General features: G+C 34.6%; 1 protein-coding gene across 1 annotated transcript in view; it reads right to left on the reverse strand.

Annotated features, from left to right (window-relative positions):
* The window catches only part of LOC117176678 (zinc finger protein jing), an 89,027-nt gene that overhangs the window by 20,309 nt on the left and 52,287 nt on the right, over positions 1-16,431 (reverse strand). Inside the window, exons 3-5 of the mRNA XM_033366931.1 lie at positions 6,228-6,630; positions 5,334-6,137; positions 3,509-3,688 (exon numbers count right to left, since the gene is read on the reverse strand). Coding sequence (XP_033222822.1) covers positions 3,509-3,688; positions 5,334-6,137; positions 6,228-6,630 — 1,387 coding nt within the window. The remainder of the gene's footprint in view (positions 1-3,508; positions 3,689-5,333; positions 6,138-6,227; positions 6,631-16,431) is intronic.

Here is a 16,431-nt window from a genome sequence, read left to right on the forward strand (position 1 = left end):
ATTATATTTGAGACTATTTCAAATGCTGTGAAAATGTTGCATAAAAAATGTAACTTTTGGATTTTCCATTATTTTTTGTGCTGTCAAAATTTAGTTGTTGATTTATCAAGAAAATTCAAAAGGTTGTTATGATAATCTTCTAGGACATTTAGAAATCACACTATTTCTTCTCTTGTAATTTTTTCATATCGTCCGTTAATTGGCTTAAAAGGTTCATTTTCGTGTGTTTTTGGGAATTTTGAAAATACTATAACGCATAATTTTTAATTTTATGAAAAAAGTCATTAGATAAATTGTTCGACTTTTTAAATACTATGAATAACTCACTTTTTGGATACAACCCTCACTTTTTGAATTTTTATCCATAATGGCTGGATAACGAACTTAACCTTTAGTTTAGGACACTTAAAGAATGTACTAGAGGCCAATCTAATCAAATTATTTTTTCATAAGTTATCGTGCTGACAGACAGACAGGCATAAATACATAGACAAACCGACAGACATACACACTCGTAACAACCTATTTTTCGGATTTGGGGGGTCTCAAAACATGCCCATTTAACAAAAACTGGGGGGGGGGGGGGGGGGGGGGGGAGTGGGCGGGTTGTTAAATTTTACACATGTCTAGTACCTTCTCTGATGATAATGTGAAAAATGTTTGCCTTCTCATTTTTTTTCCTATATTGCATAGTTTGACCGAAAAATGCAATTTTTTATTTTTAATTAGTTATCGTGCAGTCAAAACTTGAATTTTTTGAAAAAATTCAAAAGGTTAATATGATAATCTTGTAGGGCTATCGTAAAGTAACATTTTTCTTTTCAAGTACTATGAACAACTGTACATAGAATTTTTGAATCTTGAAAAAATGTGTACTCTAAAATTTTTTAAATGGGCTCACTTTTAATATTTTTATCAAAAATGTCTGACTAACGAACTTGGCATTTAGCTTAGGACACTACAAGAGTGTACCAAAAGCCAATCTAAAAGATTAATTTTTTCAAAAGTTGTCGTGCTCACAGACAGGCAGAGAGACATAAAGACAGGCATAACGACAGACAGATAGACACATTCGTAAAAACATGTTTTTCGGATTCAGGGGATCTCAAAACGTGGACCTTCTGACAAAAACTAGGGAGGGCACATTTTATACAAATCTAATACCTTCTCTGATGAGAATGTAAAAATGATTTATATGTCACGTATGATTTTTTGATAGTTCTGTTTTTAGTTTAAATCATAAAAAATAGCATCAAAAACATGAAAAATTAAATTTCTTTTAAACCACACACACGAGACGAAAAAGAAATTAAAAGACAACAGTAATGGTAAGAAAGTGCCCACGCAGCAGGGACATTTTTTTCTCTTAACCCTCTACCGCCCAGAGTGACATATATGTAACGTTTGGAAGACTTGAGTTTTTTTAAATATGACTTTGAGACGAAGAGTAATTTTTAACGCAAGGATTTACATGTAAGTCAGGACAGTAATGAGCTAGAATTTTAGTTTTGTATACACTGACTTTTTTTCATATCGCGCGTTATTTGGGATAAAATGGTCATTTAAGTGTGTTTTTTGGAATTTTGTAAATGCTATAAATCTGGTAATTTTTGATTTTTTGAAAAAAGTCATGAGGATAAATTGTTCGCCTGTTTGAATACTATGAATATCCGTACAGAAAAATTTTGAATTTTGAAAAAATAGTCTCGAAAATTTTCGAAATACACTCACTTTTTGAATTTTTATCCAAAATGACTGGCTAACGAACTTGACCTTTATTTTAGGACACTCAAAGAGTATACTAAAGGCCAATCCAATCTGCCAATTCTTTCGCAAGTTATCGTGCTACAAATTAAAAATCTACAGACACAAACATACACACACAGTCGGGCAGACTTATTCGTAAAAACCTGTTTTTCGGATTCAGGGGGTCATAAAACGTGGACATTTGACAAAAACGGGGGGGGGGGGGGTCAAATTTTACACAAATCTAATACCTTCTCTTGATCAGAATGTAAAAAGGTCAATGTTAGATAAATATAAAACCAATTACATTTTCAGTTGAAAAATCAATTTTTAACAAAAAAGTCCTTTTCGAATCGAAAGTTAAATTTTGAACATAAAAAGATAAACCCCCAACTAAAAATTATCATACTTTATATTGCAATAAAAAAAGATGAAATTTATACAAACATATTTTAAAAAATCACGAATTTTCTACAAATAAAAATTTTTTACTCATGAAAGAAATAAGTTTGTCTACATTGTTATAATTGCCTTCACTCAAAAAAAAAAATTAATTTTAAACAGTGTATTTGAACTTTTACCCAACTAGTTAAATTTTCAATTTAAAAAAATGAAACTTCTACTAAAACACATTAATTTTTATATTAAAAAAATGAATTTTCAATACAAAAAGACGAATTTTTAACTAAAGGATGACTTTTGGAGAAAATTGTTCAGTTCTCTACCAAATAGTTGCATTTTTTATTTTAAAAATATGAAATTTCTCTTAAAACATATGAGTTATAATTTAAAAAAAGAGAAGTTTTAAAATAGTTGATTTTTCCTAAAAAAATTTCAGTTGACTTTTCAAGGTCAAAATATGAATTTTGTGACAAAAAATAAGTTTCTACGAAAAAATTTAAATTTTCAATCTAAAACGACAAATTTTTTCAACAAAAATATTTATGAGAGGGAAATATGTAGCTAATTTTAATATTTATTTCGCTTTATTGAGATAATATTTGGTTAAATAATATTTCATTATTATTATGTATGAACTCTAGCTGAGAAATTAATTAGATGTCGCAACTCGACATCAGCCAGTAAACAGTAGGTGTGCTACTGCTCACCCCATCTCTACTTACACTACGCTCAGCATTACACCTAAACGGAACTTTGCTGCTCTGTAGTTTCTAAACAAATGATCGCACAACATTCTTGTATTTGAATTTTTGACTTCTTTTTTTGTTATTTATCCACCATTATCTGTTGTCCCATAGGTGGTGGGGCAACCTGTATTGAAAGATGCGAATTTTTTTAATAATGAAGATTAATTATTAAATCGCTTTGTAGCTACAGTAGTGTTAACTCTGCTGCGCTCTAAAGAGCTTATAGGGTAGTTCCAGTGGACAATGCGTTAAATATGTAATTCAGTGATCATAAAAAGCGCAAGGATATAAAATCAATATGCGATATGTATATATGTGTACAAATATACATTATTGTCATCATTAACTCGACAGTTTGCCATATACATTTGGAAGATTTGAGAAAGAGATTTTCGATGATAAAAGTAGCAAATATCCTTGGACAGCGGATTCAACAATAAAAGAGTAAATCAATGACCCAGCCAGAAATTCGTCAGGTACTATGTTTTGGACGAGTGATGAAACAAGAAGCGTTACTAAACGAAGACGAGGTTCCCCTCGAGGATTATTCGAGCCATAGAGATCCCACCCCGAGTTACAAATAAATACATACAGAAATTTAGGACCCAGTGTACCTGTGAGCTGAATCTACTTCCGCAGCCGTCTACTATGCACCGAAATGGTTTGTTTCCTCCATGTGACATCACGTGTCTTTCCAACCATCTTCGCGAACAGGAGGTCCTTCCTTGTACTTTACACCCTTGCCACTGACAGACGAAATTGTCGCCTCCAGTTTGTGTATTGATGTGAGCCGCCTATAACAATGTTTCAGGTTAGCATCTAAATATTTCTTATATTATACTTCAGGAGTGATTGTGAAATACTTAAAAATTCTAAACCATAGATTGATCTGGATCTGTTGCTATAATATTTTTAATTACAAATAATAATTAAATTAGCCAATGACAAGACGCGGACACGCATCAGAGATAAAAAATAGTGTCAATAAAGACATATATTTTTTAGTACACTAATTTTGAACAACGAAAATTGCATCAAAAGCTCTTCGTATAGAAAAATAAATAAAATAATAAACAGTATTTAGTAAATGGGTTGAGAAATCTTCTTTCTAGCATAAAATGCTAGGTATTTGAAATCTGCATTTATAGAAACCAAATAAACATTGAAATTAAGATGTAGGCTTAAAAATTATTGGGCCATATTGATAACTTTGCATTCTATGGAGGTATTTTAAATTTATAAGAAACTTTTTGTTTAAATTCTAAATGAAAAAAGTAATTTAAATAGAAAATAATTACTGAATTTTCAGAATTTATGTTCTTTTATAGCGCTTATTGCGAAGATGAGTGATTAAACTTAATTTTAATAAGTGAGTTTTATGCATTTTTTGAAGACAAATTTTTAATATTTCGATTTAAATGAAAATTACAACTTATGGAGGAACGGGGCATTTACTAGGGCGAGACGGCACACTGTTTCTCTGACTGTCATAACCTTTTTTCAGACCAAGTAGACATAAGAAATTTACCGTACATAAATGCATAAATAATATCTAAACAGATTGCCAAGAAACCCAATAAATGCCGAAAGATTGGAAATTCAAAGATCAATTCCTATATATTATAAACTGCAAGTGTAATTTTGTACAATTGTATGTACGTATTTTATATTAGGTTATTTCATGAGAAGTTGGAAATGTTATTTTTCGAGTTTTATTTTTAGTATACATATTTATGAAACTTTAAATTGTATTGAAATTCAGAGATTAGGAAACTTTTAAAATTTGTACTATTTTGTCACTTCTTTTTTTGCCAAACAGTTTTTGAAATTGTTTTATTTTCCAAAAAATATTTCTTCAACACTGCGTCTTATTATGCATAATTGAAAGAATACTTGCTCATATAATTAAAATCGCCAATATTATAATAGTTCAAATAAAAATGGATAACATTTTTCAATTTTGAATATCTCCTAAGTTTTTTTAATTTTTCAAACATTATTTTAGGAGTTTTCTCCAACGCCTTCATCTTCATCAAATCATCTTCAGATGATTTTTTTGGACAATTTTATATGGAATTGCTCATCTATTGGTTGTTTTCAGAGTTTTTAAAATATGTAGAATTCCCCATAAATTTCTCCGTGGGATTTCACATATACTGTTTCGAAATACCTCCAAAATTGTGCTTATAATTTCATGTTATTTGATGAAACAAGTTTTTTTAGGTCTACTTCCACGCAGACATTTTGACCTGAACATTCGCGGGTAATGTTAGAAAATAATAACATTGGCGTAATTTTTTTCAATGTAGTATAAAAATAGTTACATCGCTAGAAACAAAGCGGCAAATAGTGAAAACAGTGATGTGATTATACATAATATGCAAGAATTTTGACAAGACTTTATGAATTATTATATGGATATTCAATTGGGTATCTTACCTGCAAATGTTCAAGCAAACCACCACTTGATTCGAAACTAGCTTCGCATTTATCCCATCGACAAAATCCACTATCACCCGACTGAGATCGGTCCTTGTCAGGTGTTTGGGCAGGAAACCTTATGGTGGTTGGTGCAGAAAGAATCGGCGACAGTGGAGGTTTCGACTCAATCCCATCTCTTGATGAATCCTCCTCGTCCTCGTCTTCTTCATCATCCTGAGCATTTACAATTTCCTCCTTTTCAATATCTGCTGGTATCGCGAGTCTTAAAAATGGATGATCTCCTTGAGATCTTGAGTTCAACAAGGCGCTTGCACACGTTAATGTATTAGTGAGATTATTATTCTCATTGACATGAATTGATTTCCCTATAATATTGTCGTTAAAGCTGATCGTTAGCTGTTCATCTTCTAGAGAATTCAGAGATGCGGAATGCGTCGAAGACCCTTTTTCGCTATCAGAACCTGCATCAGGAGTCAGTCTAAGTGGCGAAATTGTACAAATTGGCAGTGTCGACAGTATGCCCTTGGAAATTGGCAGTCCGGACATTGGCTTCGATTGTTTCTTCTCTAGCTTCACAACGCTTCGTGGTAAAAGAACAAGCGGTGACTTCTTAATGTTTGGCGAAGACATCGCCAGACCTCTCATGTCCCAGTCGCTAATATTGTTTGATCGTGCATGTGCCGTCACAGCTCCCAAGTATTTTGCAAGGCCACCTTTATTGTTTCTTTGTACCGTAGGCGGACGCCGAAACTCTGGGGAATTCTTTGCTACGAGAACAGACATGTCTGATGCCTTTTTGATCTGTAAAGGAGAGAGGTTTATATTATTAACAAAAAATTATTTGGTTTTAAAATTAGGCCTTACAAATTAATAAAGAAAATAAAGGGCAACCTTCTGTTGCTGAGGTTTGATCTGTGTCTTGAAGTATTCGGTGATCTTTCCTTGAGATTCGTGATGATGATGATGGCCCTTACCGGAGGCCTTACCAACTTGTCTGACAGATGGATCAGCTGCACCAGACTTTGGTAAAGTTCCGGCCTCCGGTTCGGTCTTAAGCCTCTTGTAAGTCGAGCAAGCTGTGGCGGCCAATGGCGGGGTCCAGGGCCACTGGGGCCTGGTCCCACTGTGAGAAGTTGGCGTAGGGGGCGCCAGCTTGCACAAGGACGGAAGTGGACTAGCCGAGGTTCCACGGATTCCTACTCCTTCATCACTGCTTGTGCTGCAGGGTGATCCCGGCTCAGTGATGTCGCTCGTTCCGCTGCTACTGCATTCTCCACATGACACCGCAACACCGCTAAATTTTGGAAAATAATTACCTATTAGTGAATAGTGATTAGATATTGCTTTTTCAATAATAATTTAATGGGATTACGTATTTCAAATTTTTGATAAAAAGAGTTTATCAGGTACCTTCTGTTTTGAAAAATTATTTAGCGTTTGGAACAAACAGAAACGCCGATAATTAAGTCATTAGCTCAGATTTTTAAAAGTTCCGACCAATTATATGGAGGGTGCTCTTCCTGTTAGTCAATTACAGCAATAACGATGTATCAGGCTTGAAGGGTATTTAAATGCAGAAAACAGAATCATAATTATTTCCGAGTGCATAAAGAATTTTATTGGAAAACCGCGGAGACTCGACGCCGGAACTGCTTTTCACATTCATTTTTTTATTTTCGTTTTATTGCACTTGATTCGGAATGGAAGCTGGGGGTCAATCTGCATTGGTTTGTACCAATATCAAAGGAACCTGGTAAAACTCGAGTAACCAGGATGAAGTGGGGAATTGTATGCTTAACGATTGACGATATTACCGCGAGCACAAACCTAATTACAGGACATTTTACCAATTTCAGAAACAATTTTAAAAGTCAAGAGACTTAAAAATCAATATTTTAAGACTCAAGCCTTATAAAATCTGATTATTTCTAAATTTGAGGCCTCGGAAGCAACACCGTTCGAAACTTAAGTGTTCAAAACTGCACAAATTTGAAATTAAACATTCTTTAAGTAGAATTGTCGAAATTTTAAGCTTAATAATCAATTTAATTACAATATGTCCATTGTGCCTGATATCAAGTGACGAATGTGTATTGTAAGCCTTCAAAACTTGACGTCTTGTGCATACCTTCAGGAGTGGCGCCACTCAAAAATGCAATGTACGCCACTGTCTTAGATACCTTTTGGGTGAAGGGTAAACGTTGTATACTACAATAATGTAAGTGCCTACTATCGGCGAGAAAATTCGAGTCCTCTGGCTTTGTCTTTGTACAGATCTGAAAATACGATGAAAAGTGAGGAAATTTGATATCTTTTAAAAACAGTGAACTTTGAAGCATAGTTTTTTGTTGAAAAAAAATCATGGTGGTACATTAAACATTTCTGAACAGATTGCCGTCGAAAAATTTGCAAAATATACATAATTGTTGGTTTTTTGTGAATAAATATGCGAGCGCACTATCCTCAGTTCTAATGAAGATAATGAAGTGATTTAAATTGCAAGTAGTTAGTTGAACTAATAGTTTACAGTTTGAAGGAAGTATGTGCTTCTTTTTGTCTTCGTACAAATTGCGATATTTGAAGTCAGTTTTTTATATAGGAAAGCAAATGCGAGAGCCCAGCGTCGTGCCGTTTTTTCAGGATATCGACCTAGGATTTCCTCACCACAGGGAAAGGGTTTGAATGTCAGAGTGAGGCTCGAAGGCATAAGTTGGGTAGGTCGGGCTGAGGAAAACCGAGGACGATCCCCTGAGAAAACGGCACCACACTGGACTCTCGCACTTGCTTTCCTATATAAAAAACTGACTTCAAATATCGCAATTTGTACGAAGACAACAAGAAGCACATACTTCCTTCAAATTGTAAATTATTACAGATAGTTCATCTAACTACTCCCAATTGAAATCACTTCATTATCTTCATTAGAACTGAAGATAGTGCGCTCGCATATTTATTCACAAAAAACGAACAATTATTTATATTTTGAAAATTTTTCGACGGCAATCTGTTCAGAAATATTTAATGTACCACCATGAATTTTTTCAGATTTTTCCTATTATTTTTTCTATAAAAAACTATGCTTCAAAGTTCACTGTTTTTAAAAGCTATCAAATTTCCTTACTTTTCATCAGATTTTCAGATCTGTAAGCTCCAAATAATTTTTTGGAATATTACTTTTCGGCTCATTAACGTACAACATTTGCGCCTTTAAAATGAGACTTTTTCATTAGCCTAACGTTTTTTCTTCACATACTTATTCAACGTTAAAGCCAGAGGACTCGAATTTTCTCGCCGATAATATATAGTATAGACCTAACACAACATTATCGTATGTTCGCTGACTCAAGTAAAGGTACCGAAAAGTGATGTAACTCACGAAAAATGATTTTTTTCTTCTTATTGTCAGATAAATGAATATGGTTTTCTGAACCGGGTGAACCGCAAAGGCTTTATATTGTGATAACATAAGTTCCTATGCAATATAAAACTTATAGAAAATTATCTTAGGGTCCATCCATAAAATGTAACACTGGAGGGGGGGGGGGGGGGGGGGGTAGTCTTTCTCAGCATTTCCCAAACTGATACCCTGGGTAGGGTGGCTACCAGGCGGTAGGGGGATGCCACCCCGGGCCAGGTAGCTCGGTAGGCTCCAAGGCGGGCTGCCGCTGCGAGCACGCGACTACTTTTGTTTGACCTAGCATGAATGCCTTTCATTGTTCTGAAATTAAGACCTGTTACAATAACTGGAGTTATAAAAGTATGACACAATTAAATTTAAATGAGCTGAATCAATCTCGCGATATAATTTTAGAAATATGAAAAAAAAGTTCATAAAAATCGGTTAATATTTTCACTAAATTTGTCCGAGAAAATCCATTACTGGACCACTTTGCAGCGTAACAAAAGTGCAATAACTTTTGAAGTTATGAACCGATTTGTTTCTATCTTGTTTTAATGTACTCGTCATAATCCAGAAAATCTAATGCTGTCTACTGAAATTCGCTAATGAATATTTTACTAAATTTTCCATTTTTCCTAATCGGTTCTAACTTTCTAACGACGGAAAGGTCGAGCGCGGCAAGCCAGCACATGCCCGCATCAGAGGTAGTCAAGTGCCCCCCTTGAGTTTAAGTATTATGACAAAAATTTGAGGGTTGTGGCCCTACTGCTCCCCAAAAGAGCAAAAAAAGTTTGGGAATCGCTGGAGCACAGTGGTCGTCACGATATTGCCCAGGGGAGGGTACCCTGCCCTGGCTGCCCTACTACCTACTTTTAGGATAGTAACTGCGAGCTTGGCCAGACCACCCCTTTCCTCACGGGTCCTTTGTTAGAAAATGGGAAAAAATGTGAAATTAAAAAATACGTAATTTTGTAATGAGTGACTTAAAAGTAATTTATTTGAAATCTACGTATTTTTTCGATTCCAAAGACATCTAATTTGTCTATAAAGGTTTTAAATTTCTCAAATTTTAGTAGCTCCTGAAGTATTTTAGTAGCTTCTGAAGTATTTTAGTAGCTCCTGAAGTATTTAGTATTAAATTGACTGTAAAGCTGATGTTTCTCGATATTAAACTCCTTCAAATTTCTAACTTTTCTAGGCAAGTTATAGGGGAGCGGCGGGTAATGTGGCGCGGTGGTTAATGTGGCGCACCCTCATTTACAGAAATTGATTGATTTATAGCGAGAGGTATTTACTGTACTGTATTTTTTTATGTGTACAGTTTTGTATAGTGAAAAAATTTGCTCAATAAAGCTAATCACTCAATTCTTATTATAAAAAGTTATTTTTGGATGTTACGTGTGTATTTCTAAAGTGACCAAAAAGTAGTGAAAAAGTACAGTAGCATTTTTCCGGACTAAAAAACATAATATATAACGTTCAAGTTTCACACAATTTATAAGTAATTATTTGAACCCATCATTTACCCAAAATTAATTTCATTGAACTGAGTAAACAAATTTTGTTTCCCTTTTCGAAATTGCACTAAGAGCGCGCCACATTATCTAACCAGGAAGGATAACTTGGCGCAGGCACACTTTTTTGTGAAACTTGATAATTAAGTATATTTATAGACGTAAATTCAATAATAATCATATGCATAGGGTAGATAAGATATTGATTTACGTGCTCTATATTATTTTACTACAGTTTTCAACATTTTTAACGGAGCTTTTTATAACATGTGCGCCACATTACCCGCCGCTCCCCTATATCATAAAATATATTACTTGTAAGTCACTGATCGCAAAATGACGAATTTTTTAATCTCACATTTTTTTCCCATTTTATAACAAAGGACCCCTGAGGAAAGGGGTGGTCTGGCAAAGCTCACAGGTACTGCCCTGAAAGTAGGTCGTAGGGCAGCCAGGGCAGGGTACCCTGAAGGCTCCTCCGCTTTCTGTTAATAATATTTAAAATTTTCGAATGAAAAACAATGAAATTGAACCAAATGATGTGAATCTTGAAGCAAAATAGTTCATCAATTCTGACCAAAACAACACATTTATTGTGACGCAAGCAGTTGTATTTGAAACAAATAATGATTCAAGAAAAAAGATAGGAATAAATTATGATTCTCTATGATTGCAGAGTTTTCAATTTTAACTTGCCAACATGAAATTAAAATAATGAAATGAATGAATAAATGAATGAGTAAATGAATTAATTAATTAATTAATACATGAAATGAATAAGAAAATGGAAATAAAATAAATGTAAATTCCATACTTTTCCCATTCTACAGTTTCCAATTTTGGGCGCAGCATCTTTTTCTTTCAGTATTTTTTGTCGTACAATCGGAGAAGAGAGAAAAAAGGTATATCCAGAAATGGAACGGATTAACCGATTTTCTTCTTTCTTTTTTTAATCGTCTTATCGTTATGTAATGAACCGAATGCATGGTATTAAAATGAAATTCCTTAATATTTGCTCATTTCTAATTTTTTTCAACCGACTGTAATCTCGAACAATAGGAAAGTTGAGTGAGGCATGACAGGCACTCAATCTAAATTCTCGGCTCGATCCTAGGTTTACGATGTTTTAAGTATCGTCGAAAAAACGACACTCTAGACCACCCGCTGTTCCATAGCCAGCCAGATGGCCCACGAACTATGTCCGCCATGAGTACACTCATGGTGGCCGTTTCTTACTTCCCAGGCGTGAAAAATGCATCAATTTTCAATGAATTGCAATAAAACAAGAACCAGGCCATTTATCGAAAAAAGCGCTCTGAGAGGTTCTGTATTTAGGCATTTATAGTCTGTGGTTGAAATATGAAATCATACAATTCAGAATTGTAGGAGAAAAACTTGTCAGAGTAACACATGGGCTAATTTTCAAGCCTGAGGAAGCGTCTTAATGGCAAAGAACTACAGGGAAAAGTCGGAAAAGCGTTACATAGGACGAAAGGGTCAAAATTGCCGGAAATTTGCATTAGGTAATTTACGGTTGGCCCCTTATATTCGCACACCGAAAATGGCAAAATGGTAAAAATCACGAAAAATGGTATTTTCTTCATTATTTTGAAGGAAACCCTTTTTTCTCAACCGGGTGAACAGTAGAAATGGTATTCTACGCTAATATAAGTGCATATGCGGTATGGATCTCGTAAAAATGATCTTATGTTCGCCCACTTAGGTTAAAGTATGGAAAAGACGATAATTTTTAATGACACAACTTTGATTTGAGGACACAAATTTAACTGTTCATCCGAATCAGAAAAAAATTATTGGCATAAAAATAACGTGGAAAATGAAATTTTTCATAGTTTTTACCATTTTGGGTACTTTAACTATATTAAAGTCTGTATATTATAGACACATGACTCAAATGACTTCAAATGAATTCGAGAGACTTCAAATGAATTAAAGTTACTTTAAATGAATTCAAGTACTTCCAATGAATTCAAACGAATTCCAGTGACTTCAAGTGACTTCAAGTGAATTCAAAGTCTCTTAAAAGTGAAGTTTTGTGAATTAAAATTACCTAAGGTATTTCAGGAGATTGCAACAGAATTCAGATATTTCAGAAGACTTCATTTGATTGCATTACGAGTTTTTACCTGACTTCGCGAGATTTCAACCCCTCGATTTTAGTTATACAAATGAAAAGTTTACGAAATGGAACAATAGAAAGTGCAACGTAGTTCTAGGTTATAATTAACCGGGTGTAGTACACATAACGCATCAGTAGTGAATATCCTCTATGCACTCGGATATGTTAACGATTAGATCAATTAGGAAACAAATCTTCTAGCTATTGGGGCGTCAAATATTGAAAAAATATCATCTATAAAATCTTGAAGGATTTCGATTTGTCGGTATCGTTTAATTACACAGCCACACAAAAAAAGTGTGCGGATCTGGTATCAAGACACACGCATTCCTATGGATTTTGGGGCGCAGAATTCAATTTCGGTATCAAAAATCACCCATCACGTCATGGTTAAGCCATAACCTCAAAAAATGACATGAAGTCGTCAATGCTGTGGCGTTTCTATACCGTGTCGGAGATTTGGCAAATAAATTTCAAAATAATGCAAAGAGGTCAAACCTATCCTAACCTAAAAAAACCTGACCTACCTAACCTAACCTAACTTAACGTAACACAATTAAACTCATTGTGTTATCCCGTTGTGTTTGCGGTACCGTTTCATTCAGCTTCGGCATAACCTACATAGAGGTTTAACCTATCCTAACCTAACACTAACCTAACAAAAACTGACCTAACCTAACCTAGCCGAATGAAATTCAACCACACGTGTAGCTATGTAAGCGTACGGTTCTCAGTCTTAAATGTGTGCTATATTTAATAGGTTAACTCGATCTTAACCTACAAATGAATCTAACTTAACAGAACCTAACGAAATTTTGCTTAACGCAACACAACTTAACTTAAGTACTCCCGTTGTAACACAATAAAATTCATTTTATTGTACTACAGGTAGTTAAAAATTTTGACGCACATTACTCATATGAAGAAACTTAGAACTACAAGTAGAATTGACCCCATTTCAATTAACCTGACAATGTTTGTATCAATTAAAATGTAGAACTGTAACTTAAACATGCAAATGAATAAGAGTTTTATTCAAAATTTTTTACTGCTATTAATGTAAAAATATGAAAGTACGCAAGAACAGGGTTGCCAGCGTAATCGGTTAGGTTAGGTCAGGTTTTTTTAGGTTAGGATAGGTTTGACCTCTTTGCAGGTTAAGCCCAAGATGATTCAAACGGTACCGTAAACACAACGGGACAACACAATCAGTTTAATTGGGTTTCGTGAGGTTAGGTTAAGTTAGGCAAGGTTAGATTTATTTCTAGGTTAGGCTCGAGTTGATCCATTCGATGTAGCACACATTTGCTACTGGGAAAATATGCTTCCAGAGCTTTAGGTGTAGTTCAATAAATTTCTGTTAATTCAGGTTAGGTGAGGTCAGGTTCTGCTGGGTAAAGTTATGTTTAATTAGTTGATATCAGGCAAGGGTTGATCCTTCACAGTTGTCGACATGTTTTTAAGTGAAAATTTGCATCACTGGCATTATTTTGAAATTTATTTGCCTCAGTGCATGATTTTTCGTCATTTTTTGAGGTTATGGCTCAACCATGACGTGATGGGTGATTTTTGATACCGAATTTGAATTCAGCGCTCCAAAATCCATAGGCATACGTGTGTTTTGTTACCAGATCCGCACACTTTTTTTGGTGTGGCTGTGTTATGAATCTAAGAATTTGGAATTTATTTGAAAAATGAAAATAATTGATTAAGCTTTAATTTATTTACTGCTGAATGCTGGTGCCCTCTTTAGTTTACAGCATAAACCTAACATGTCTTTCATAGGTACTAGTTCTATCCCTATACTTCCTCTCCAATGCCTGAATTTGAGTGGAAATGAAGTTTGGAGACTAGTGATTCTAAAGAAATACAATTACGAGAAACAATTTACGAAGAAAATATGGATATCTTATGTGTACCTGAAGCAAATGCGAAGGGATACGACAGTAAAATAATGGAAAATGGGGAGTTACAGCAGGGACTCGAACTATAGTGAGGAGCAGATGGAGACTCACATGATTGTCAAGGATTCGGTCTCATTATGTATGAAAACACAGCATGTCAAGGGGCATAAGTTTGTAGGTAGATCACTCTGAAAGTTATTGAAATAAATAAGAAAAAATACTTTTTTAAACGCAATTTTTATTATATCGTTTCAAAACAGTCTCCATCAACATGCGTATAAAGTCGTGCATCCTTTGACTGTCATTTAAAGACTTGCTCTAAAATTTGCCGCTGCAGTGCCTCATGTACCTCCCAGATAGTTGTAGGTTAAAATGAAATTGGGAATTAGAAGATTATTTACCTTATCGTGTTACGCCCCAGTTGATGGTGAAAGGTTTGAGATAAAAGACGCCTTCTAGGACACTTTAAATAATACTATACACGCTCATCATCATGGAGAGAGAATCATTCTACTAGATCTAAATTCCAGAAGATGTAAATGGATGGGTTGGGATCCAAACTGAGGGTACGGGAATCAAAAATCAATGGTAATGGAGACAGATTTGTTAGCTTATGTTTAGAAAAGGGATAGTTTATTACAAATACTCGGATTAGGCATAAAATGCTCCACTTGTACACCTGTTACAGAAGCGATTGCCACAGTATGATTAAGGTTGTTATTGCAGATGAGAGACTGAGAGAACTAGTATGAGACACAAGGGTGAGAGGTTCTGAGTGTGAAATGGATCATTACCTCTTAGTTTGAAAAATTAACTATGGTCAAGGATGGAGAAAAAAGAGAACTAGAAAGGAGAAACAGACGCAAATCAATATTGAGAATTTACAAAAATCAGTAAACGCCCAGATAAAACAAATTGGGAGATGCTAATTCGCAAGAAAGATATAGAGAGCGAATGTACAATTTTCCAGGAAATCACTGTAAGGAGTACAACTGAAGTGTGTGGCACTGCGATTGTAGGAAATGAGTGGGGACAAGAAAAGTAAAAATTCTAGTTAAAAAAAGCAAGAATAAAATCAAACTGTAAGAAAAGAAGAAAATGGAAAACGCTTACGAAGGAAATAAGAAATTATTTTATTTACAAATGCGCCAGTAAAACAAGACAGAAAGTAGTAATTACAGGGTTAGTCGAAATTAGGAATAGCAAGGCTAAAATAGTCTATAATGAGGACGAAGTAAACGGCGGTCATATAAACCATTTAATTAAATTATTGGCAGGTGAATCTATGGAGTAGCACAACTGCGGCATAGAAGACGATGCGTCGGAAAACTCAATTGAAAGAATTAGTGTCTCTGAGGTAAGGGATATGACTTAGAACTTAAATAATGGTAGGTCTGCTGAAATAGATGGCATTCACGCTAAAATGCTTCAATACGGTGGCGAATATATACTTCACAGGCTGCCCGAGTTGATAAATTTCTGTATCAAGATGAGGGAAGTTCCAGATGACTGGAAAAAGGCGATCATCTTCTCATTATACATAGGAAATATGGTAATATGGTAATGAAAATAAGAGAAGAAAAGGTCTGGAAAGTCCAATGTTGAATTATCCCAGGAAGATCATGTGCGAATTAGATATTTAACTTGAAGCAAATCATAGAAAAAAGTTTCATGGTAAACAAAAAAGGTTTCCGCGCATTTGTAACTCTAACAAAACGTTTGATAAGGTGGATAGAAATCAGCTTTAAGAATTCCTGAAACAAATCGGAGTCAATGGATGGTTCCTAGAAGCAATACATATAATATCTTGTATGTTTATTATATTCATGGAAAAGTGTCTACGCATGGCCCTCCTCGACGAAAGAGGCGTAAATCTGAATACTAGTATGAAGAACATGGTCCTCAAAATGAAGGCAAATAAAACAAAAATTATGTTGCTTGGAATAAAGGGCAAGAAAGCAGCATGAAGCACTTCCTTAGACGATGATAGAAGTAAAAATATAACAAATAAGGCTAAGATTGCCATACATAATTCTACGAGGGTGGATTGATAAGTTTCCGGCCTGACCAAGAGATGGCGCCACCAGGCCTACCTTGAGGTGGCGTTCTATAGTACCATCCTTAGATAGCTTGTAGC

Source organism: Belonocnema kinseyi, chromosome 7, assembly GCF_010883055.1.
Source record: "Belonocnema kinseyi isolate 2016_QV_RU_SX_M_011 chromosome 7, B_treatae_v1, whole genome shotgun sequence".
In the NCBI taxonomy this organism is placed as follows: Eukaryota; Metazoa; Arthropoda; class Insecta; order Hymenoptera; family Cynipidae; genus Belonocnema; species Belonocnema kinseyi.